The sequence below is a fragment of the Tachyglossus aculeatus genome, chromosome 3 (assembly GCF_015852505.1).
Source record: "Tachyglossus aculeatus isolate mTacAcu1 chromosome 3, mTacAcu1.pri, whole genome shotgun sequence".
Classification (NCBI taxonomy): Eukaryota; Metazoa; Chordata; class Mammalia; order Monotremata; family Tachyglossidae; genus Tachyglossus; species Tachyglossus aculeatus.
This window is the reverse complement of record NC_052068.1, coordinates 61,874,756-61,900,202: the sequence shown is the minus strand read 5'-3', so window position 1 is coordinate 61,900,202 and position 25,447 is coordinate 61,874,756. Positions and strand designations below refer to the sequence as shown.

The 25,447-nt window shown below is 46.6% G+C and overlaps 1 protein-coding gene across 1 annotated transcript in view; it reads right to left on the bottom strand.

Moving 5' to 3' along the window:
• LOC119925708 (nucleolar RNA helicase 2-like) overlaps positions 1 to 24,876 on the bottom strand; it is a 33,435-nt gene extending 8,559 nt beyond the window's left edge. The window contains exons 1-12 of the mRNA XM_038744103.1: positions 24,776 to 24,876; positions 17,502 to 17,894; positions 15,279 to 15,354; positions 14,104 to 14,282; positions 11,815 to 11,932; positions 11,313 to 11,498; positions 8,654 to 8,799; positions 7,031 to 7,180; positions 5,550 to 5,711; positions 4,772 to 4,891; positions 3,756 to 3,829; positions 355 to 514 (exon numbers count right to left, since the gene is read on the bottom strand). Of these exons, the coding sequence (XP_038600031.1) occupies positions 355 to 514; positions 3,756 to 3,829; positions 4,772 to 4,891; positions 5,550 to 5,711; positions 7,031 to 7,180; positions 8,654 to 8,799; positions 11,313 to 11,498; positions 11,815 to 11,932; positions 14,104 to 14,282; positions 15,279 to 15,354; positions 17,502 to 17,894; positions 24,776 to 24,829 (1,818 nt within the window). The 5' untranslated portion in view covers positions 24,830 to 24,876. The remainder of the gene's footprint in view (positions 1 to 354; positions 515 to 3,755; positions 3,830 to 4,771; positions 4,892 to 5,549; positions 5,712 to 7,030; positions 7,181 to 8,653; positions 8,800 to 11,312; positions 11,499 to 11,814; positions 11,933 to 14,103; positions 14,283 to 15,278; positions 15,355 to 17,501; positions 17,895 to 24,775) is intronic.
• Positions 24,877 to 25,447: the final 571 nt, after the last annotated feature.

Sequence of the window (25,447 nt, the reverse complement as noted above, 5' to 3'; positions counted from 1 at the left end):
AAGCCATGCTGCGTCTCCAGCAATGAAGACATTCTCCCTGCCCACAATGAGCTTACAGTCCAATCAATCAATCAATCAATCGTATTTATTGAGCGCTTATGGTGTGCAGAGAGCTTACTGTGTGCAGAGCACTGTACGGAGCGCTTGGGAAGTACAAGTTGGCAACATATAGAGACAGTCCCTACCCAACAGTGGGCTTACAGTCTAGAAGAGAGGACTGTACAATACGGGCGCCCTGAGGAATAAAAAATCTACCCGTTTGGACCCGTTCAAGACACAACAGCCGGCCCGTCATGAGCAGGAGGGGATTAAAAAGGGCAAAGGGAGGGAGAGGGCGAAGGAAGGGGCTCTTACCGCAGCTGCGTTGAGCAAGGAGCGCTGCTCAACGGACGTGACTCCTGCAATGACGGCTATCGCCGCGGCCAGGGCATCCACCGCCCCCTTTTCCTCGATCAGCTCCCGGGCGGGCTGCTTGAAGTAATCGATGGCGTGCAGCGGGATGGAATCCAAAGACCTGCACGTTAGAAACATTCGCGTTTACGGGACGGAATGACAGGGCTGGACGGCTTCAAACCGCTCATTCGATTGCCTGACCCTCGTTCTGACGGCGGCGAGGGAAGGGACCTTGATAAGGATGTGAAGGCGGGGAGAGCGGTGGTCTGGCGGACCCGGAGAGGGAGGGCGTGGGAAAGGGCAAGGCGGCGAGATGGTCGGGATTGCCATACTTCAAGCCGCTGCCTGGATCGTCTTGGTGCAGAAACGCTCTGGGCATGTTACTCCCCTGCTCAAAAATCTCCAGTGGCTACCAATCGACCTACGCATCAGGCAGAAACTCCTCCCCCTGGGCTTCCAGGCTGTCCATCACCTCACCCCCTCCTACCTCCCCTCCCTTCTCTCCTTCTCCAGCCCAGCCCGCACCCTCCGCTCCTCTGCTGCAAGCCTCCTCACTGGGCCTCGTTCTCGCCCATCCCGCCATCGACCCCCGGCCCACGTCCTCCCCCTGGCCTGGAATGCCCTCCCTCCACACATCCACCAAACTAGCTCTCGTCCCCCCTTCAAATCCCTACTGAGAGCTCACCTCCTCCAAAAGGCCTTCCCTCACTGAGCCCTCTTTTTCCTCTCCTCCTCCCCATCCCCGCCGCCTTACCTCCTTCCCCTCCCCGCAGCACCTGGATATATGTATATATGTCTGTACGGATTTATTACTCTATTTTATTTGTACATATTTATTCTATTTATTTTATTTTGTTAATATGTTTTGTTTTGTTCTCTGCCCATGGATCCCTGCTCCTCCTCAGACTGAGGCCCTTCCTTCCTCTCCCCCTCCGCCCCCTCTCCATCCCCCCTGCCTTACCTCCTTCCCCTCCCCACAGCACCTGTATATGCATATCATCATCATCATCATCAATCATATTTATTGAGCGCTTACTAGATGCAGAGCACTGTACTAAGCGCTTGGGAAGTACAAATTGGCAACACATAGAGACAGTCCCTACCCAACAGTGGGCTCACAGTCTAAAAGGGGGAGACAGAGAACAAAACCAAACATACCAACAAAATAAAATAAATAGAATAGATATGTACAAATAAAATAGAGTAAAAAATATGTACAAACATATATACATATATACAGGTATATATACACATATATACATTTATATATATTTATATATATTTATATTATATATATTATATATAATATATCATACATTATGTTATATTAATATTATATAATATATTATATATTTATATTATATAAATTATATGTATTATAATATATTATGTGTATATTTATATATATTTATATATGTGAACATATACATATATATGTATATATGTTTTTACCTATTTATTGCTCTATTTTACTTGTACATATTTGTTCTATTATTTTGTTTCTGTTATTATATTATATATAATAATATCTAATATTAATATCATTGTCATTATATATTATATAATATTAACATTATAATACAATGCTATATTATTATATTATTATAATGAAATTGTTTCTATTTTATTTTGTTAACAAGTTTTGTTTTGTTCTCTGTCTCCCCCTTCTAGACTGTGAGCCCGCTGTTGGGTAGGGACCGTCTCTATATGTTGCCAACTTGGACTTCCCAAGCGCTTAGTCCAGTGCTCGGCACACAGTAAGCGCTCAATAAATACGACTGAATGAATGAATGAATTGGGGCATGGTGAGGACGCTGGCGCTAGAGGAGTGGGGGGGGGTGAGCCGAGCTATATGAGGAGATCGGTGACGGCGGAAAGCTGGGAGCTTTAAGGCCCACGGGAAGGAGATTCTATTTCAGGTGGAAATGGAGGTTCTTGAGAAGCAGCGTGGCTCCGCGGAAAGAGCCCGGGCTTTGGAGTCGGAGGTCACGGGTTCAAATCCCGGCTCCGCCAACTGTCAGCTTGGTGACTCTGGGCAAGTCACTTCACTTCTCCGGGCCTCAGTTCCCTCACCTGGAAAATGGGGATTAAAACTGTGAGCCCCCGGTGGGACAACCTGATCACCTGGTAACCTCCCCAGCGCTTACAACAGTGCTTTGTACGTAGTAAGCGCTTAACAAATGCCATCATCATTATTATTCCTGTCACAGTAAATGTTCCCTAGCTTCATTCACTGGAAAGTAAACTTGGATGGTTTTCCAAGTAATAATCATAATAATGATGATGGCATTTGTTAAGCGCTTACTATGTGCCAAGCACTGTTCTAAGCACTGGGAGGGATACAAGGTAATCAGGTTTGTCCCACAGGGGGCTCCCAGTCTTAATCCCCATTTTATAGATGAGGTAACTGAGGCACAGAGACGTTAAATCAATCAATCAATCAATCAATCAATCGTATTTATTGAGCGCTTACTATGTGCAGAGCACTGTACTAAGCGCTTGGGAAGTACAAATTGGCATCGCATAGAGACAGTCCCTACCCAACAGTGGGCTCACAGTCTAAAAGGGGGAGACAGAGAACAGAACCAAACATACCAACAAAATAAAATAAGTAGGATAGAAATGTACAAGTAAAATAAATAAATAAATAAGTAAATAGAGTAATAAATGTTATTTATTAAATGACTTGCCCAAAGTCACACAGAGGACAAGTGGCAGAGCCAGGATTAGAACCCATGACCTCTGACTCCCAAGCCCGGGCTCTTCCCACTGAGCCACACTGCTTCTCTACCCATTCCACCTTTGCTTGCGGGCAGCACGAAAGCCTTGATTGATTCATTCGTTCATTCAATCGTATTTATTGAGCGCTTACTGTGTGCAGAGCACTGGACTAAGCGCTTGGGAAGTCCAAGTTGGCAACATCTAGAGACGGTCCCTACCCAACAGCAGGCTCACAGTCTAGAATTAACTCAGATGTCTAAAAACCCCACGTGCGGAAAAACGATCTAAAAACGCCATCAATTTTATTATCAGCGAGATTCTGCAGAACGACGATCCGGGCGGCAGAGCTTGCTGTGGGCGGGGAATGTGTAGTAAGCTCCCAAGCGCTTAGTACAGTGCTCTGCGCACAGTAAGCATTCCATAAATAGGACTGACTGGAGCGGGGAGAGAGACGAGGCTGGAGGGGCCGGGAAGGGGCGGTCAGCGAGGAGGCGGATGCAGAAGTCAAGACGGGATGGGATTCCATCCCTCAGCCATATTCCCAGCCCCAAGTTAGCTGTGCCAACACTCAACCTCGCACCCAGGACCACAGAACAAAACGCAAACCGCAACTTGTCGCCGACACAAAGCAAACAACTGACCTGAGGACGTCTTTGCTGGAGGCTCTGACTATCTCTGTGGTACTTGGAACGCCGATCCGCTTGAACGTAATGCCCTGGAGGAACGGATCAACCGTCATGACATTAGCTTTGTGCTTTTTGTACAGAAGCAGCGTGGCTCAGTGGGAAGAGCATGGGCTTTGGAGTCGGAGGCCATGGGTTCGAATCCCGGCTCCGCCCCACGTCTGCTGCGTGACCCGGGGCAAGTCGCTTCACTTCTCGGACCCTCAGTTCCCTCGTCCGTAAGAACGGACCGATCTTTGGGTCCGAACTTAAATATCAAATGGACAGTTCCAGGAGATGAAGACTGTGAGCCCCACGTGGGACAACTTGATCCCCAGCGCTTAGAACAGTGCTTTGCACATAGTAAGTGCTTAACAAATGCCATCATTATTATTATTATTGTCACAGTAAATGTTCCCTAGCTTCATTCACTGGAAAGTAAAATTGGGCGGTTTTCCAAGTACCCATTCCACCTTTGCTTGCCTTCTAGACTGTGAGCCCACTGTTGGGTACGGACAGTCTCTATATGTTGTCAACTTGTACTTCCCAAGCGCTTAGTCCAGTGCTCTGCACACAGTAAGCGCTCAATAAATACGATTGAATGAATGAACGAGCAGCACAAAAGCCTCGATTAACTCAGAGGTCTAAAAACCCCACGTGCGGAAAAACTATTTCTATCTCCGGAAATGGCTGAAGGGTATTTGTAAATACGAACAGCTCTTTCAAAAGGCAAAATTCAAAAGTCATAGTTGACTTTTTCAAACCAACGCTCTCTAGGATGGGCCTGAAATCCCTCACGAACAAGTTTAAGAGATTGAATCGAAGGGACTGAGTTCAAAGAGCTGACGGGTGGCCTGGGTGGGAGTCATCTCCAACGCGCTGGATCATCGGGAACATCATCATCATCAATCGTATTTATTGAGCGCTTACTATGTGCAGAGCACTGTACTAAGCGCTTGGGAAGTACAAACTGGGGAACATCTGAACAGCTTTACCGCTTTTTGTTCCACTTGCGATAGCTGATACTCCTCCTTGGCCTGGTAAAAGCAGACACAGATCCCCGTTCGACCGGCTCGACCTGTCCGCCCAGAACGATGGATGTAGGATTCCACATCCTGTTAAAAAGAAAATAAATCGAAAACAGGAGATGGATTTTCAACAACGAAAAAGGGGGTGGCGGGGCAGAGGTAAAGTAGAAACGTGTCTTGTTATGTTATATTGTACTCTCCCCAGTGCTCTGCAAACAGTAAGCGCTCAATATGTTCGACAGGCTAGTATTTCACAGGTCAGAAAACTGGCAAATGCAGCAAACAACCCTAATTAGGGAGCTATTCTTAGACTATCAACCATTTAGAAAGGGTTTTATAAAAGCCATGAGGCTTTGAAAAAGGTTATTTCTCCCCCCAAAACAGATAAAGCAGATATTGAAAGGGCAACACGAAAAGGTAATACCTTAACTACCAATAATACAACAATATCCATCAAACTTATTTGTTGAGCGCTTACCACGGGCAGAGCCCTGTACTAAGCACCTGGGAGAGTAAAGTACGACAGAGTTGGTAGACAATTTCCCGGCCCACAAAACGAGCGAAAAAAGGCAATATCCAGTCGTTCTAAGGGTCAAGTCATGTTTTTGAGTTTTTTTGAGTTTTTTGAGCATTTTTGAGTTACGATAACATAGAAACTCCATTTCTAATTCCATCACGAATCTATATAGAAAACCTCACATTTTTTTGTTGTTCGGGGAGGGGAAGAAAATGTCAAGTCACTTACCTCCGGGGGTGAACTCTGAATTACCAGATCGACCTCAGGGATATCTAACCCACGGGCAGCTACATTTGTGGCCACCAGAACGCCGAAGACACCGCTTCTGAAACCTTTCAATGTAATCTCTCTTTGCTTCTGGGGGATATCACCGTGCAGCGATTGAGCGTCCTGCCAAAATGCCAAATCACACACCGTGAATACAAGAGAGGCACTTGGGTGGCTCAACTTCCTTAAAAAAAAAAAAAAAATCAAGACGGACAATAGGATTAACACTGGAAAGAACGGCAAGAGTTGTATGTTTCTTGAAAGGCGAAGAGGCCAAAGTTGAAATTTTACATGTTTACTAACAACTCGAGCGATGGGGAAGCACTGACTCCAAGGACACAGACTCCAGGATATGAAAAAAGGAAAGAAACCAAGATTAACGCGACGCAAACTACTGTTGGAGGCCACAAGCCTTTGGCCGCTTCCAATCAAGACAGAGTCATTTCTGTTTCATTCCATGAATGAAACATTTCATGAATGAACATTTTCATTCCATGATTTGGATGCAGCACGACATTACTATGAGGAAATGCGTCTTTCCACAACCTGAGTAGGTTCTGGTGTAATGCGATGCGCAAATTGACACTGCCTAGGAACTGCTGTGTGTGAGAGTGTGGTTCAGAACGAGATGTGAACACTCATTATCATCATCAATCGTATTTATTGAGCACTTACTATGTGCAGAGCACTGTACTAAGCGCTTGGGAAGTACAAATTGGCAACATATAGAGACAGTCCCTGCCCAACAGTGGGCTCACAGTCTAAAAGGGGGAGACAGAGAACAAAACCAAACATACTAACAAAATAAAATAAATAGAATAGATATGTACAAGCAAAATAGAGTAATAAATATGTACAAACATATATACAGGTGCTGTGGGGAAGGGAAGGAGGTAAGATGGGGGGATGGAGAGGGGAGGAAGGAAGGGGCTCAGTCTGGGAAGGCCTCCTGGAGGAGGTGAGCTCTCAGCAGGACACTCCCCACTTCAGCCTCGGGCTGTCCACAATTTGGGGGGATTTAATACAGTACAATAACCATGAGTGGCCCAGGGGCAAAGAAAGCACTCTACTTTTACAACAGTAAGTCTAACGTTATCGGATACAAAGATAATACAGGAGTTTCGTGTCCGATAACGGCCCGTTTCGCTATCTTTGAACCACCTAGCCCTACCTTTACGGCATCAGTGGCAACTATAAAGTGATCCCCCCCAAAACGAGGTTTGTTTGTTTTATCCAAGAGCACGACTTCCCCGTTCGAGCAGACACGACTCCCCTGGAGACCAACGGGTGGGTTATCCGGCCCCGTACAGTTTGGAAAATCCCAAACAAAAAAAACCCCTAGAGATAGAGAGTAAATGGCCTCATTTCTCCCCGTCACAAATCTCTCAGGTGACCATAGGGGATTCTTGGCTAATTTGCAAAGCCCCAGGGAAACCCCCCACCTGTTTGATCGCAGCGTCGACGGACAGTTCGGTGGCTTCCTTCTTTGTCCGACAAAAGACGATGGTCCGCCCGTGAGTCCCGCTGTAAACCTGGATGACGGTCCCGATGACTGCCGCTCTCTGAGACCAGTGGCACTTGATAGCCAAATGCTTTAGAGGGAAAAGAAAATTCCGTTTATCTCCTGGTGCGAAATAACCACCAAACCCTATGGGGATGGAGGATTTTGGACACCGCGATAGAGCACCCAGTAAAAGCGCAATCAATCAATGAATCAATCGCATTTATTGAGCGCTTACTGTGTGCAGGGCACTGTACTAAGCGCTTGGGAAGTACAAGTTGGCAACATAGAGAGACGGTCCCTCCCCAACAGTGGGCTACCACTGTGTACTGAGCCACGTGACAGAACCGACTGCCGCTCCTAAGGTTTGGCACGGAGTCCAAAACGTCTAGCGTGGCGCGGGGTCAAAAGGCACCATTAACCACAGCTCATTCTTCTTAATAATAATAACGATGGCATGTATTAAGTGCTTACTATGTGCAAACCACTGTTCTAAGCGCTGGGGAGGTTACAAGGTAATCGGGTTGTCCCACGGGGGGCTCACAGTCTTAATCCCCCTTTCCAGGTGAGATAACGGAGGCCCAGAGAAGTGAAGTGACTTGCCCCACGTCACACAGCTGACAAGTGTGTGTGTGGAGCCGGGATTTGAACCCATGACCTCTGACTCCAAAGCCCGGGCTCTTTCCACTGAGCCACGCTGCTTCTTCCCTATACCCCCTTCAACTATATGGTCTGATACGTGACCTTGCGAGGGACAGCATCCTCATCAATGGTACTTACTGAGCGCTTACTGTGTGCAGAGCACTGTACAAAGTGCCTTGGGAGAGCACAATACAGCGGAGCTGGCAGACCTGCTCCCTGCCCAAAGACGAGCTTACCGTCTAGAGGGTACCAAACAGTTGAAGGGGATACAGGGAAGAAGCAGCGCGGCTCAGTGGAAAGAGCCCGGGCTTTGGATTCAGAAGTCATGGGTTCAAATCCCGGCTCCGCCGATCGCCGGCCGTGTGACTTTGGGCAAGTCACTTCACTTCTCTGGGCCTCAGTGACCTCATCTGGAAAATGGGGGTGAAGACTGTGAGCCCCCCGTGGGACAACCTGATCACCTTGTATCCTCCCCAGCGGCTTAGAACAGTGCTTTGCACATAGTAAGCGCTTAATAAATACCATTATTATTATTTGTTAAAATACCAAAATTATTATTATTATTAGAGGGTGGCAAGAGATGGAATCACGGCCTCTGACTGCTCCGAGGAGCTTTTCGGACAAGTATCCAGGTGCTTAAGGGGCGCCCGGCCAAGCGCACCGGAGACGCAGAGGGGAGGGAGAGCGAGGGAAATGAGGAGGGCTTCTCGGTGGAGACGTGACTTTAGGAGGGTTTGGAAAGTGGTGGACTGTTGGATGGAAAGTGGGAGGACGTGGCGGGAGGTGGGACAGACGAGACGGAGGTACCGAGAACAGGCTGGAGTTAGAGGAGCGAAGCGTGACGGTTGGACGGTAGTGGAACATAAGTACGTGCGAGTAAGCTGGCAGGACGCCTTAAAGCCACTGGTAAAGAATCACACACCTCCACCGTCATTGCGGTCTTCTGCGCCTTCTTGCCGATAAGGTCGACCTGCTCGTAGTTCACTTTCATGTATTTCTTGGCAACATCGTAGACCCAGTGGGGGCAGGTGGCCGAAAAAAGCAACGTCTGGGGATTGTCTTCTGAGTCTAAAAAAGAGAAAAGTCACTTTAGTCAGTGTCACGGTTCGGTACTTCTAACAGGATCAACAGAGTTCGGGCGTAAACTGTTCGGCAACTGGGAAAATCTTGCCCCTAAGTAAGTGGTCCAGGAACCCCAAAAAATCTCAGATTATGAAAATGATTTAGATTTTGTTTACGCTCAGAAAAAAATAGTGTTAATTACTGAAATGGCAGGAGAATGACATTAAGCATTCTTAAAGAAGCAGCGTGGCTCAGTGGAAAGAGCCCGGGCTTTGGAGTCAGAGGTCGTGGGTTCGAATCCCGGCTCCGCCACATGCCTGCTGTGTGACCTTGGGCAAGTCACTTCACTTCTCTGAGCCTCAGTTACCTCATCTGTAAAATGGGGATTAAGATTGTGACCTCCAAGTGGGACAACCTGATCACCTTGTATCCCCCCAGTGCTTAGAACAGTGCTTTGCACATAGTAAGTGCTTAACAATTGCCATCATCATCATTAAGCAAGTCATCCCCGGACTTTCTGATCCTATTTTAAATAGTCCTACTGATTTACCGGTTACCTGATTAACTCGTGTCTACCCGGGCACTTAGACTAGTGCTTGACACATATAGTAAGCACTTATATATCATCATCACCATTATTCGGGGACAAGACCTTGATTAAGATTCCACCGTCGATGCATCGCATTCATTGCTCATACTGAGCAGGGATTGTCTCTCTTTATTGCTGTATTGTACTTTCCCAAGCCCTTAGTACGGTGCTCTGCACATAGTAAGCGCTCAATAAACGACTGAATGAACGAATGGAGCAGTTGAGTGCAGAGCACTGTACAAAGCGCTTGGGAGAGTACACTATAACAGAGAGGGTAGACACATTCCCTGATCACCAAAAGCACACGGTCTTAGAGGGAGAGACACGCACTAGTGTTATTAAATTCATTCATTCAATCATATTTATTGAGCTCTTACTGTGTGCAGAGCGCTTGGGAAGTACAAGTTCATTTGGTAGAAATGTTCCCTTGCCAACAAGAAGCTTACAGATGAGATAGGGAGACACATTAACCTTAATATAAGATAATAAATTATGGCTATATAAATAATTGCTCTGGGACCAAAGGTAGGGTGACTATCAAGTGTAGAAAGGGTATATGTATCCAAATACAAGGGCAACACAGAAGGGAAAAGGAGTAGGGGAAAAGAGGACCTAATTGGGGAAAGCCCCTTGGTGGAGATGTTTTTTTTAGTGAGGCTTTGAAGGTGGGGGAGAGTGATGGTTCATCATAAATGGAGCTGGAGAGACTTCCATATCACAGAGAGGACATGGGCAAGGGGTCAGCAGCAAGATAGATGAGATGTGGAGGTGAACCCGCCTTGCCTCCTTCCCCTCCCCGCAGCACCTGTATATATGTATATATGTTTGTACGTATTTATTACTCTATTTATTTTACTCATCCGTATTTATTCTATTTATTTTATTTTGTTAATATGTTTTGTTTTGTTGCCTGTCTCCCCCTTCCAGACCGTAAGCCCGCTGTTGGGTAGGGACCGTCTCTATATGTTGCCAACTTATAGTTCCCAAGAGCTTAGTACAGTGCTGTGCACACAGTAAGCGCTCAATAAATCATCATCATTATCAATCATATTTATTGAGCGCTTACTATGTGCAGAGCACTGTACTAAGTGCTTGGGAAGTACAAGTTGGCAACATATAGGGACAGTCCCTACCCAACAGAGGGCTCACAGTCTAAAAGGGGGAGACAGAGAACAAAACTAAACATACTAACAAAATAAAATAAATAGGATAGATATGTACAAGTAAAATAAATAAATAAATAAATAAATAAATAGAGTAATAAATATGTACAAACATATATACATATATACAGGTGCTGTGGGGAAGGGAAGGAGGTAAAATGCGGGGGATGGAGGGGGGGCGAGGGGGAGAATAATAAATAAATACGACTGAATGAATGAAGTGATGTAGGGCTGAAGAGATGGAGGATGCAAATCCAAATAATAATGACGGTATTTCTTAAGCGCTTACTATGTGCAAAGCACTGTTCTAAGCGCTGGATGCAAGGGTGATGCAGAAACTGAACACGTTAAGTGCTTGCTGGAGGAAAAATGCCCTCGGTGTCCGTCTAGTCCACATCTCCTAGCCAAACATCCCCTTTCCCTAACGTTTATCCAATTCCTGTCATTTCTTTTATCTTTTTAAGGGATTTGTTGGGCACTAACTATGTGATGATCGGTGTTTCAAGAGCTGGGGTAGATACAAGCCTGACGGGCCAAATGCAATCCTGTCCCAAATAGGGCTCAGAGTCTAAGCAGGAGGGAGGACAGGTACTGAATCCCCGTTCTGCATTTGGGGAAACAGAGGCACCGAAGATAAATGATTAGTTCAAGGTGCCACGGCAGGATTAGAACCTAGATCCTTTGATTCCAAGTCCCTTGTTTGATCCAGTAGGCCCCACCGCTTTCTAGCATTTCATCACCAGTGCTTTCCATTCCGTTTTCAATACCTTTCTTGTAAGCCACGCCTAAAATTTCTTCCACTTGCTCGGCGAACCCCATATCCAGCATCTGGTCAACTTCATCCAAGACAACATGCTGAAGACTGGTAAGATTCAGTCGGCCGCTCTGGATGTGGTCTCGGATTCGACCCGGAGTCCCGACCAGGATGTCAATTCCGTTTCGGATGTGATCGACTGTGAAGGAACCACAGGACCGGGTGGTTACTGGAGAAAACTCATAGGTCGGGGTTTGATATTTGAGGAAGCAGATTGGGCCGCAGGTCAAAAAACTTTACATTATTCATTTCTCCCGTTCAGTTTCTCATGAATTGAATGCGGAATCCGGATCAGGAGAAAGCACGGGGACTGGGCATGGACAAAAGTAAAAGCACATCTCTCAAGCATTTTCGATCAATCACCGGTATGTACTGAGTGCTTACTGTGTGTAGGGCGCTGTACTGAGCGCTTTGGGAGAGCACAAAAGAACAGTTGGTAGCCACGCTGGACTTACTCTGCCCATTATATGCGGTCCCGCCGTAAAAACAAGCCACCGTCAGCTTCTTGGTGATGTCGCTGAAGTCTCTGGCTACCTGGATTGCCAACTCCCTCGTAGGAGTAAGGATTAGCACCTGGATGGGAAGAGAAAAGAAGGGAGTTCATTCAGCGAGCCCCCTCACCTCTCCTGACACTCTGCGGACTCATTCGGGGACGAGCTTTCCGTGACTTGAATACGCCAACTTGAGAATCCGGATCAGGAGAAAACTTAAGGGCGTTGGGAAGAGGTACGGACAAAAGAAAAATCACATCTCTCTTTCAGGCGTTTTCGATCGGTCAACGGTATTCGGTGGCTCGACCTCGACTGAGGTTGAGAGGATGGAGGCGGTGAGAGGAGTAGAGAATGGGACCATCCCTTCAGGGCCCTTCCCCTCCCCACAGCACCTGTAGATATGTTTGTACACATTTATTACCCTATTTATTTATCTATTTTATTTGTACATATTTATTCTACTTATTTTATTTTATTTTATTAATATGTTTGGTTTTGTTGAATGGGACCATAGTGGGAGCATCCCTTCAGGGCCCTTCCCCTCCCCACAGCACCTGTATATGTGTTTGTACATATTTATTACCCTATTTATCTATTTTATTTGTACATATTTATTCTATTTATTTTATTAATATGTTTTGTTTTGTTCTCTGTCTCCCCCTTCTAGACTGTGAGCCCGCTGTTGGGTAGGGACCGCCTCTAGATGTTCCCAACTTGTACTTCCCAAGCGCTTAGTCCAGTGCTCCGCACAGAGTAAGCGCTCAGCAAATATGACTGAATGAGAGGGCCAAGGTGCTAATCCTGGCTCTGTCACTCCTCTTCTGTGTGGTCTTGGGCAAGTCGCTTCACTTCTCTGTGCCTCAGTCACCTCACCTGTCAAATGGGGATGGCGACTGTGAGCCCCACGTGGGACAGGGACCGTGTCCAACCTGGTTAGTTTGTATCTACCCCAGCACTTAGAACGGTGGCTGGCACGTAGTAAGCGCTTAACAAATACCACTGGAAAAAGAAAAAGCCAACAACTTCTTCCGGTCCTTCTTCCACATGCACGATCCGATACCCAAAACTATCTCAACAAACTAAGTGAGGTCCGGGCTTCCGTTCAAGTAGCAGCTCTAATTCCAAAGGCAGCACTGCTTAAGGATACCTAATGCTCTTTAGGTTTTTTTTTTGGTATTTGTTAAGCGCTTACAATGTGCCAGGCACTGTACTAAGCGCTGGGGTAGATAGCAGCGGGAAGCAGCGTGGCTCAGTGGAAAGAGCCCGGGCTTTGGAGTCAGAGGTTATGGGTTCAAATCCCAGCTCCGCCAATTGTCAGCTGTGTGACTTTGGGCAAGTCACTTCACTTCTCTGTGCTTCGGTTCCCTCATCTGTAAAATGGGGATTAAAACTGTGAGCCCCCCGTGGGACAACCTGATCCCCTTGTAACCACCCCCGTCCTTAGAACAGTGCTTTGCACATAGTACATGCTTAGTAAATGCCATTATTATATTATTATTATTATATAAGCTAATTAGAATACACACCATGCCTGTCCCACATGGTACTCACTATCTCAATCCCCATTTTACAGATGGAGGAACTAAGGCCCAGAGAACTGAAGTGACTCGTCCAAAGCCCCAGGGCAGACAAGTGGAGGAGCCAGGACTAGAACCCAGGTCCTTCTGACTCCCGGGCCTGTGCTCTATTCACTAGGCCACGCTGCTAGGGGCAGTGTCTCGCTAACATTTCAGTCTGTGATAGCTCTGTTAAATAAAGAAGCAAGATTTACGTGGTCAAGAACGCTACGAGTGATTAGGCAGAGTTCATTTGGGAGAGTAGGGACCGTCTTTGTGTGTTGCCAACTTGTACTTCCCAAGCGCTTAGTACAGTGCTGTGCACACAGTAAGCACTCAATAAATATGACAATGAATGAATGAATGAGAGTTATCTTCCCTCCTTGGAAACTGAGCTTGACATCCCCAGCAACTCTTCTCCAATTCCAGCTTTCCCACTGAAACGGCGATGGAAAATTGTGTAAGTCGCGAAACGTTTGAAGTAAGTCCATCCCCCAGGTTCACTGCTGAAAACGCAGGAAATTGACTCCACATTATGTAACTTGTGCAGGTGATGGGTTTCCAGAGACATTGAAGTTAAAGAATTAAAGCGTGATACGTTTTTTTTTAATGTCTCGCCGACAAAACCCCACACATCAATCGCTCCACCCCCGCCAGACGCGTACGTAAAACCACCAAAGCTTCTACCGGGGTTTACCTTTGGAAGGCGACCTCTCTTTCGGTCCTTCAGATCTCTCTGGAGTTTTTCAATGAGAGGGATGGCAAAAGAGAAGGTCTTCCCCGTTCCCGTGCGGGCCTGAGCAATCACATCTTTCCCGCTGGACACGTGGCCAAATGTCTTTGCTTGTATGGGAAACAGGTACGTCACCCCGCGAGCTGGAAAAAGGCCCAGTTACACTTGGGTTAGGAAACGAAGCACCTCCGTGGTCTAAGGGGAGGCGTAAGGCAAAAAACAGAGAACTTCACAGAGCTCCCCCCAATCTCGCCCTGCACCCGGGACACGATGCCTATCGCTCCCTGGATCCAAGACTTCACGTGACCAACGAGCTTTATTCGGGTCCAACAATCCTCATTACCAAAGAGCTCTACTAAGATGCATTTATCTGACCTTGACTGGCACATTCTAAGGTTTAAAGGAAGGACAGGCATTTGTTAATTTACAGGGTCCTTGCGGTTTCCCAGAGTTTCACACTGGGAAACTTGCAGTTTCCTCCCGTTTCACATTCTCTAGTGCGCACGTGGACCTGACTTTAATCATTTTATTACACTAGAAATCCATTACTATATAGTTCTAACAAAAACTGATGCTATAAAACAATAGATAGGATTTATACCTAGGTAAACAATAATAATAATAATAATAATGGCATTTATTAAGCGCTTACTATGTGCAAAGCACTGTTCTAAGCGCTGGGGCATTTACAAGGTGATCAGGTTGCCCCACATGCGGCTCACAGTCTTAATCCCCATTTTACAGATGAGGGAACTGAGGCATAGAGAAGTGAAGTGACTTGCCCAAAGTCACACAGCTGACAAGTGGCGGAGCTGGGATTTGAACCGATGACGTCCGACTCCAAAGCCCGTCCTCTTTCCACTGAGCCACGCTGCTTAAGGGGAGAGAAGCTAAACTCTGGTTTGGAGAAGCCCCCCTACCCTCTCCCACTGCCCCTTGCCCACCAAAGGAAGGCGGACGGTGGCAAAGAGACATTTCACCGTTCCCTTCTGGGGTCTCCTGCCCCGCCAGCTTTCTTCCCCCACACCTTGGCTTAAGACTTTCAGCCCCCAAGTTGACGTCAACCCTCCCCCTCACCCAGCTGGGCCGAGGGAGGAGCTTTATACGACAACTAAACGACAGCTTTATATAAAAATTACCTTTAAGAAGCTGGATAGTCTCCTGAGAGATAGAAAAATTAGAGAAGGCTCCTTCCTTTTGCTCAGCAGTTAGGTCCTGCCAAATCAGGAGAAAAAATACACCATATTAGAGGCAAAGAGGAACAAACCTTTTTTTTTCCTTTTCCGTTTTCCCAGCTGTTTAAAACTATTCTTCCAGAACTCTAAAAGGTAGAAAGGATCTACACAGGTCATCTGAGGACCTTTTATGGTTGCCCTGCTGATCCATAAGAAGTGGAATGGGGGAAGAGAGAGAAAAGAAATCTGAAAGTCTATTAACGGGCTCCCAGGGGAAGTCTCAGCAGCAGAGTCCTGCTGTCCTGTCCGGGGGTCTTGGGTTCTGAGTCCCGGGACCCCTACAGTAACCCGAACCATCCAAGAGTGGGAAGAATTAAGGTGAAGGGGGTGGAGGTCCCTGGTGGCTCTGTGGGACTCCAGAAGGGGAGGCACACAGTGTCTGAGTGGGGCAGATGGCTCTTTTTCATTTTCTCATACTTGTAATAATAATAATTATGGCATTTGTTAAGTGCTTACTATGTGCCAGGCACTGTTCTAAGCGCTGGGGTAGATACAAGATAGTTGGGTTGGACACAGTCCCTGTCCACAGTCTTAATCCCCATTTTTACAGATAAGGGAACTACAGCGCAGAGAAGTTAAAGCTAATGGCCCAACATCACACAGCGGACAGAGGGCGGGACTAGAACCCATGACCTTCTGACTCTCAGGCTCGTGATCTATCCACTAGGCCACGCTACTTCCCTTGTGAAACGTTGGCTATTGTCGACCAAATGGGTCCAAATGTTGGATTAGTTTTTACTACCCAGAGTCCATTAAGCACCTGCACTGTACAGTCCTCTCGACTGTAAGCTCGTTGCGGGCAGGGAACGTGCCCGTTCATTGTTATACTGCACTCTCCCAGGTGCTTAGTAAGGTGCTCTGCACACAGTAAGCGCTCGAAAAACACAACTGACTGACAGTTTCAGGCACAACATGACAAAGGTGGCCAACAAAATATTCTATTTTATTTTGTTAGTATGTTTTGTTTTGTTGTCCGTCTCCCCCTTTTAGACTGTGAGCCCACTGTTGGGTAGGGACTGTCTCTAGATGTTGCCAATTTGTACTTCCCAAGTGCTTAGTACGGTGCTCTGCACATAGTAAGCGCTCAATAAATACGATTGATGATGATGATGATGAATGACATTATTTCCTTTTAGGCTTCACTTAAGTCCTTCAAGATATTTGGTAGTTTTACAATTAAGGAACATTTCCATTCCTTAAGATTTTGTTTACAGGTCTACAGACTCTTGGAGAATGGTGATCAGGAAGGAATTTCTAATAAAAGTGAAGAGAAAATAAAAGGATCTGAAATCTGTGTCCGAGAAGACACACCACAGCACTGAGCAAGTGCTACTGTAGGTAGTATGATTTCAGTGGACTTCGGAAGAACACGGCAGCGGTCAAATCTTTTTCATTATATAGATAACTCAGACTCCAACCTCTAATTAGCCATATATTTCTCACCTTCCTCCCTCCTCCCATCTCTCTCTCCCTCCCCGCCGCCCAGCCCCCAAATTATTTTCATCTGAAATCTGAACTACCCAAGTAACTCTATTTGGGACCATGCTATTCAGATGATTTTCTTGCCAAGACTCATCAGTGCACACTTTGGTATCTGATGTTTACTTGCAAGAAAAATCAGGATGCCTGATCAGTTCAGCCAACTTAGTCCACGTCATATATATATATATGTTTGTACATATTTATTACTCTATTTTACTTGTACATATTTATTCTATTTATTTTATTTTACTAATATGTTTTGTTTTGTTGTCTCCCCCGCCCTTCTAGACTGTGAGCCCGCTGTCGGGTAGGGACCGTCTCTAGATGTTGCCAATTTGTACTTCCCAAGCGCTTAGTACAGTGCTCTGCACACAGTAAGCACTTAATTAATACGATTGAATGAATGAACGTCATCTACTGGAAGTCACATGGTACAAAACATAATTACAAAACTAAGAAATACCCAAATTCACCAATACTTTTTTTTCCAACAAGACAACCCTCTAGCTGAAGGAACCATCGCTATTCACGCTGCCCACGAAATATCGCTACTTTATCGACGGCTCTTCCCTACTGTGTTTGTGAAATGCATTTAACAGCAGAGTGGAAATGTCTACATACTGCACGCTGGAGTTTGTAGTTTACCTGTTGTGGCTCATCTGCCACATTGGGTGCCTGAGACACAGGGCTGGAGGGAGCCACTCCATAATCTGTTGACGATTTCTGCGTTGGGCTCTTCTCTTCCAAATCTTTTCCCTTTTTGCGGGCTTTTTTAGGTTTGGGAGAATCGAGTTCATTTTCAGAAACCTCTTCTTTCTTTTTTGCCTTTTTAGGCTTGGGGGTGCTGAGTGCGTCTTCAGAAGGCTCCTCCTTCTTTTTTGCCTTTTTCGATTTTGGAGGACCGCATTCCCCTTCAGAGGGCTCTTCTTTCTTTTTCACCTTTTTGAGGGCGGGTGGAGAAAGCTCTTCGGATACCTCCGTTTCGGCCTGCAATTTCTTCGGTTTATTTTGCTTGGGCTTCTTCTCCTTTTTACCTTTCTGTTAAAAATCGATTCCAAGGCCGTTTTAAAAACAGAACATTTTTGCCATTCTCAGGCTCATTACTACCAGTAGTTTTCAGGTAAATTACCGAGAAGTGCTCGGGACTCACAGCTTGGTTTCTGTCTCAGTAGGTGAAACAGAAATTCTTAAATTAAAGCCAGTAAATTACCTAGAAGTGCTCGGGACTTACAACTTGGTTTCTGTCTCAGTAGGTGAAACAGAAATTCTTAAATTAAAGCTGAAACAGAAATTCTTAAACTGCTAATTAAAGCCTTTTTCAGCTTGTCCAGGGCATTTCTCGCCATCCCCTACACACTCCCCACGCCTTCGCACCTTTCCCAGTTTTCCAAATCCTACTAAAATCACACCTCCTCCAAGAGGTCTTTCCTGACCTCTCTCCAACCTGAGTCCAATTGGACACCTCATAATGATGAGGGCAATTTATTAAACGCCTACTACGTGCAAAGCACGGTTCTAAGCGCTGGGGAGGTTACAAGGTGATCAGGCTGTCCCACAGGGGGCTCACAGTCTTAACACCCATTTTACAGATGAGGTAACTGAGGCTCAGAGAAGTGAAGCGACTTGCCCAAAGTCACACAGCTGACAATTGGTGGAGCTGGGATTTGAACCCGTGACCTCTGACTCCAAAGCCCGGGCTCTTTCCACTGAGCCACGCTGCTTCTCTCCCCTCACAGCACATATATATCCATCTATATACTTGGCTGCTTCTGCTACCCGTACTTTATTTTAATGCCCGTCTCCCCTGCTACACTGTAAACTCCAAGAAGGTAAGGGTTACTTAGTAAACTCCCGTGCACAAAAAAGAGCTCACTAAATACCACTGCCTTGATTTCTTTAGCCCACTAACTCTTGTTGCCCGTTTTTTGAGCGACGTTAAGGTAGCACTCTGGACGAAGAGAAAATGAAACTCAAATCTCTTCATTTTGTTACTGGCTCTGGTGAAAGACTAGCAAAGGCTACTAGTAAAAATAAAGTCTTAATAATAATGGCATTTATTAAGCGCTTACTATGTGCAAAGCCCTGTTCTAAGCGCTGGGGAGGTTACAAGGTGATCAGGTTGTCCCATGTGGGGCTCACAGTCTTCATCCCCATTTTACAGATGAGGTCACTGAGGCCCAGAGAAGTGAAGTGACTTGCCCGAAGTCACCCAGCTGACAGTTGGCGGAGCTGGGATTTGAACCCGTGACGCCTGACTCTAAAGCCCGGGCTCTTTCCACTGAGCCACGCTGCTTCTTCTTCAGTGCTTCATCACCATCACGGAGAAGCAGCACAGCGTAGGGGATAGAGCATGGGCTGGGGAATCAGATTGTCACGGGTTCTAATCCTGGCTCTGCCGCTTATCGGCTGTGTGACCTTGGGCAAGTCACTTGATTTCTCCGTGTTTTTTACCTCATCTGTAAAATGGGGATTGAAACTGTGAGCCCCACGTGGGACAGGGCCACGCCAAGCAGCTTCGGGGCCCCACGTGGCCACCACAGCCGACCCTTTATTTAATAGTAATAATGACAATTGTGAAGCGCTTACTATGTGTCAAGCACTTTTATCACTTTTGTTAAGCGCTTACTATGTGCCAGGCACTGTACTAACTGCTGGGGTGGTTACAATCAATCAATCAATCGTATTTATTGAGCGCTGACTGTGTGCAGAGCACGGTACTGGTACAAGCAAATGGGGTAGGACACGGTCCCTGCCCCACGTGGGGCTCACCAGTCTCCATCCCCATTTTAATAATAATAATGATAGTAATAATGGCAATAATCATAATAATAATGGCATTTGTTAAGCACTTACTATGTGTCAAGCGCTGTTCTAAGCGCTGGGGGGGATACGAGGTGATCAGGTTGTCCCACGTGGGGCTCACGGTCTTAATAATAGTAATAATAATAATGATGGCATTTGTTAAGCGCTTACTGTGTGCGAAGCACTGTCGGGTAGGGACCATCTCTATATGTTGCCAACTTGTACTTCCCAAGCGCTTAGTCCAGTGCTCTGCACACAGTAAGTGCTCAATAAATACGACTGAATGAATGAATGAATGAATACAAGGTGATCCCATTGTCCCAAGTGGGGCTCACAGTCTTAATCCCCAGAGTCCCTTAATCAGTCCCCAATTAATCTCTTAATCAGAGCCAGAGAAGCAGCGTGGCTCAGTGGAAAGAGCCCAGGCTTGGGAGTCAGAGGTCGTGGGTTCTAATCCCGGCATCGCCACTTATCAGCTGTGTGACCTTGGGCAAGTCACTTCACTCCTCTGGGCCTCGGTTCCCTCATCTGTAAAATGGGGATTAGGACTGTGAGCCCCACGTGGGACAACCTGATCACCTTGTAATAATAATAATAATAATAATAATGGCATTTGTTAAGCGCTTACTATGTGCAAAGCACTGTTCTAAGCGCTGGGGGGGATACAATGCGATCAAGTTGTCCCACGTGGGGCTCCCAGTCTTAATCCCTCTTTTTACATCTGAGGTAACTGAGGCTCAGAGAAGTTAAGTGACTTGCCCAAGGTCACACAGCAGACCTGTGGTGGAGCCGGGATTCAAACCCATGACCTCCGACTCCAAAGCCCCTGCTCTTTCCACTGAGCCACGCTGCTTCTCTACCCCAGTGCTCAGAACAGTGCTTGGCACATAGTAAGAGCTTAGCAAATACCAAGATTATTATTATTATTCCACATTTTACAAAACACGGGCTTGGGTCATGGGTTCTAATCCCGGCTCCGCCACATGTCTGCTGTGTGACCTTGGGCAAGTCACTTCACTTCTCTGGGCCTCAGTCCTCTCATCTGGAAAATGGGGAGTAAGACTTTGAGCCCCTCATGGGACAACCTGCTCACCTTGTATCTACCCCAGCGCTTAGAACAGTGCTTGGCACATAGTAAGTGCTTAACAAATGCCATCATCATTATGATTATTATTATTATTAAGACTGTGAGCCCCCCGTGGGACAACCTGATCACCTTGTAACCCTCCCAGCACTTAGAACAGTGCTTGGCACATAGTAAGCGCTTATCAAATGTAATCATTATTATCATCATCTGTGGAATGGGGATGAAGACTGCGAGCCCCCCGTGGGACAACCTGACCACCTTGTATCTATCCCAGCGCTCAGAACCGTGCTGGGCATATAGTAAGCGCTTAATAAATGCCATTATTATTATCATCATCTGTCGAATGGGGATGAAGACTGTGAGCCCCACGTGGGGCAACCTGATCACCCTGTATCTGACCCAGGGCTCAAAACAGTGCTTTGCACACAGTAAGCGCTTAATAAATGCCATTATTATTATTATTCTTATTATCATCTGTCGAATGAGGATGAAGACTGAGAGCCCCACGTGGGACAACCTTTAAATCATGTATCGATTTACAGGCCAGCATTTCCTGGTCTGCCTTGGTGAGGTTATTTGATCCCGTGAAGTCCCCCAGATGTTACGCAGTTGTTGCTGTGAAGAAATAGCAACGCCGTCGAATGGAAGCAAGACAGTGACTGCATCCAGTGCCGTGCCTTTGAATGAACCAGGGTTTCAAACGTGATTTTTCTTAGAGATTTCAATTCATGTTAACCGTGTCGAATCCTATTTTCTGTTTACATTTGAAAAGAATAAAAGTGTGAGACATATGAACCTTAAAGTCATCAACATAGTCTTGTGACTTTCACACAGAAACCTGCAAAATGTGTGAGAGTGAGCTTCAATTTCATGATCACAGTATATTGTAAAATGGTGATTAAGGATTTTAAGATGTTCACACATCTGATTTTTTTTTTTACTTTAAAAAAAAAGGAAAGGTGTCAGCCCAGTGGTATCAGTTGGTGGTGATGCATTGTGGTGTTACCTGAACTTCGCTCCGTCCCTTGCACCTCATTAATTGTTTGTACATATTTATTACTCTATTTATTTATTTATTTTACTTGTACACATCTATTCTATTTATTTTGTTAGTATGTTTGGTTTTGTTCTCTGTCTCCCCCTTTTAGACTGTGAGCCCACTGTTGGGTAGGGGCTGTCTCTATATGTTGCCAACTTGTACTTCCCAGGCGCTTAGTACGGTGCTCTGCACACAGTAAGCCCTCAATAAATACGATTGATGATGATGATGATAACCTGATCACCTTGTATCCCCCCCAGCGCTTAGAACAGTGCTTGGCACACAGTAAGCGCTCAATAAATACGATTGAATGAATATGTTGCCAACTTGTCCTTCCCAAGCGCTTAGTCCACTGCTCCGCACACAGTAAGCGCTCAATAAATACGATTGAATGAATGGGGATGAAGGCTGCGCTCCCCACGTGGGACGACCTGACCACCTTGGGTCTATCCCAGTGCTCAGAACAGCGCTGGGCACATAGTAAGCGCTTAATAAATGCCATCATCATCATTTTTAGACTGTGAGCCCACTGCTGGGTAGAGACTGTCTCTAGATATTGCCAATTTGTACTTCCCAAGCGCTTAGTACAGTGCTCTGTACACAGTAAGCGCTCAGTAAATACGATTGATGATGATGATTATTACTATTATTATTATCACCTGTGGAATGGGGATGAAGACTGCGAGCCCCACGCGGGACAACCTGATCACTCTGTATCTATCCCGGCGTTCAGAACAGCGCTGGGCACATAGTAAGCGCTTAATAAATGCCATTATCATTATTATTATTACTATTACTATTATTATCATCTGTGCAATGGGGATGAAGACTGCACGCCTCACGTGGGACGACCTGACCACCTTGGGTCTATCCCAGCGCTCAGAACAGCGCTGGGCACATAGTAAGCGCTTAATAAACAACATCATCATCATTTTTAGACTGTGAGCCCACTGCTGGGTAGAGACTGTCTCTATATGTTGCCAATTTGTACTTCCCGAGCGCTTAGTACAGTGCTCTGCACATAGTAAGCGCTCAGTAAATACGATTGATGATGATGATGATGATGATTATTACTATTATTATTATTATCAATCACCTGTGGAATGGGGATGAAGACTGCCAGCCCCATGTGGGACAACCTGATCACTCTGTATCCATCCCTGCGCTCAGAACAGCGCTGGGCACATAGTAAGCGCTTAATTAACGCCATTATTATTATGATTATTACTACTATTATTATCATCCGTGGAATGGGGATGAAGACTGCGCGCCTCACGTGAGACGACCTGACCACCTTGTATCTATCCCAGCGCTCAGGACAGCGCTGGGCACATTGTAAGCGCTTAATAAATGCCATCATCATCATTTTTAGACTGTGAGCCCACTGTTGGGTAGGGACCCTCTCTATATGTTGCCAACTTGTACTTCCCAAGCGCTTAGTCCAGTGCTCTGCACACAGTAAGCGCTCAATCAATACGATTGATGATGATGATGATGACTATTACTATTATCATTATCACCTGTGGAATGGGGATGAAGACTGCGAGCCCCACGTGGGACAACCTGATCACCTTGGATCTATCAAAGCGCTCAGAACAGCGCTGGGCACATAGTAAGCGCTTAATTAACGCCATCATTATTATTATTATTACTACTATTATTATCATCTGTGGAATGGGGATGAAGACTGCGCGCCCCACGTGGGACAACCTGACCACCTTGGATCTATCCCAGCGCTCAGAACAGCGCTGGGCACATAGTAAGCGCTTAATAAATGACATCATTATTATTATTATTATTATTATTATAATCTGTGGAATGGGGATGAAGGCTGCGTCCCCCCCGTGGGACAACCTGATCACCTTGTAACCTCCCCAGCGCTCAGAACAGTGCTGGGCACATAGTAAGCGCTTAATAAAATGTCATTACTATTATTACCATTATTATTACTTTTATTATTACAATCTGTGGAATGGGGATGAAGACTGCGCGCCCCACGTGGGCCGACCTGACCACCTTGGATCTATCCCGGCGCTCAGAACAGCGCTGGGCACATAGTAAGCGCTTAATAAATGACATCATCATTATTATTATTATTATTATTATTATAATCTGTGGAATGGGGATGAAGGCTGCGTCCCCCCCGTGGGACGACCTGATCACCTTGGATCTCCCCCGGCGCTCAGAACAGCGCTGGGCACATAGTAAGCGCTTAATAAATGACATCATCATCATTATCATCATTATTATTATAATCAGTGGAATGGGGATGAAGACTGCGCGCCCCACGTGGGACGACCCGACCACCTTGGATCTCCCCCGACGCTCAGAACAGCGCTGGGCACATAGTAAGCGCTTAATTAATGCCATTATCATTGTTATTATAATTATTATTATTATTGTGGAATTGGGAAGAGGACTGCGCGCCCCACGTGGGACGACCTGATCACCTTGGATCTATCCCGGCGCTCAGAACAGCGCTGGGCACATAGTGAGCGCTTAATAAATGCCATTATTATCATTATTATTATTATCGTTATTATTTTTTTTATTATTATAATCTGTGGAATGGGGATGAAGGCTGCGTCCCCCACGTGGGACGACCCGACCACCTTGGATCTATCCCGGCGCTCAGAACAGCGCTGGGCACATAGTAAGCGCTTAATAAATGACATCATCATCATTATCATCATTATTATTATAATCAGTGGAATGGGGATGAAGGCTGCGCCCCCCAGGTGGGACGACCCGACCACCTTGGATCTCCCCCGGCGCTCAGAACAGCGCTGGGCACATAGTAAGCGCTTAATAAAATGACATCATCATGATTATTATATTTTTATGATTATGGTTAAGCGCTGACTGTGTGGCCAAGGGGGGTGTCCCTCGTGGGGCTGTCAGACAAGATGGCGGAGGGCCATGAGGGGAGATGGGGGAGATGGGGGGGAAGGGAGGGAGGGAGGGACGGGGGGGGGTCCCCAAGGCCGGCACCTTCTGCGACCCGCTGGTCGGGTCCCGGGCCTGGTCCATGGCGGCCCGGTCCATGGCGGTCCGGGCATCCACCGCCGCCTTCCTCGCGGGCCCCGAAGCCCCCTCACACGCCGCCGGAAGAGAAGAGGGCGGCCCCCGCGCGTCACTTCCGGCCCCCCGGGAGGGCGAGCCACGCGTCACTTCCTGTCCCCTGCGCTCCCGCGGCGTCACTTCCGGTCCCCCGGAGAGGCCCACGGCGTCACTTCCGGTCCTCACCCCTCCACTCGCAGCTGGAGCGGAAGATGAGGAGGGTGGCGCGCGGCGCTGCCCCCGCCCCACCGCCAGGGCTCCGCGCGCACTAGTGCGCATGCGCACTCGCCGCGTTAGACGACTGCTTGATTCAACCGTATTGATTGAGCGCTTACTGTGTGCACAGCACTGGACTAAGCGATGGTCCCTACCCAACACTCATTCATTCATTCATTCAATCGTATTTATTGAGCGCTTACTGTGTGCAGAGCACTGGGCTAAGCGCTTGGGAAGGACAAGTTGGCAACATCTAGTGATGGTCCCAACCCAATATTCATTCAATCGTATTGATTGAGCGCTTACTGTGTGCACAGCACTGGACTAAGCGATGGTCCCTGCCCAACATTTATTCATTCATTCAATCATATTTATTGAGCGCTTACT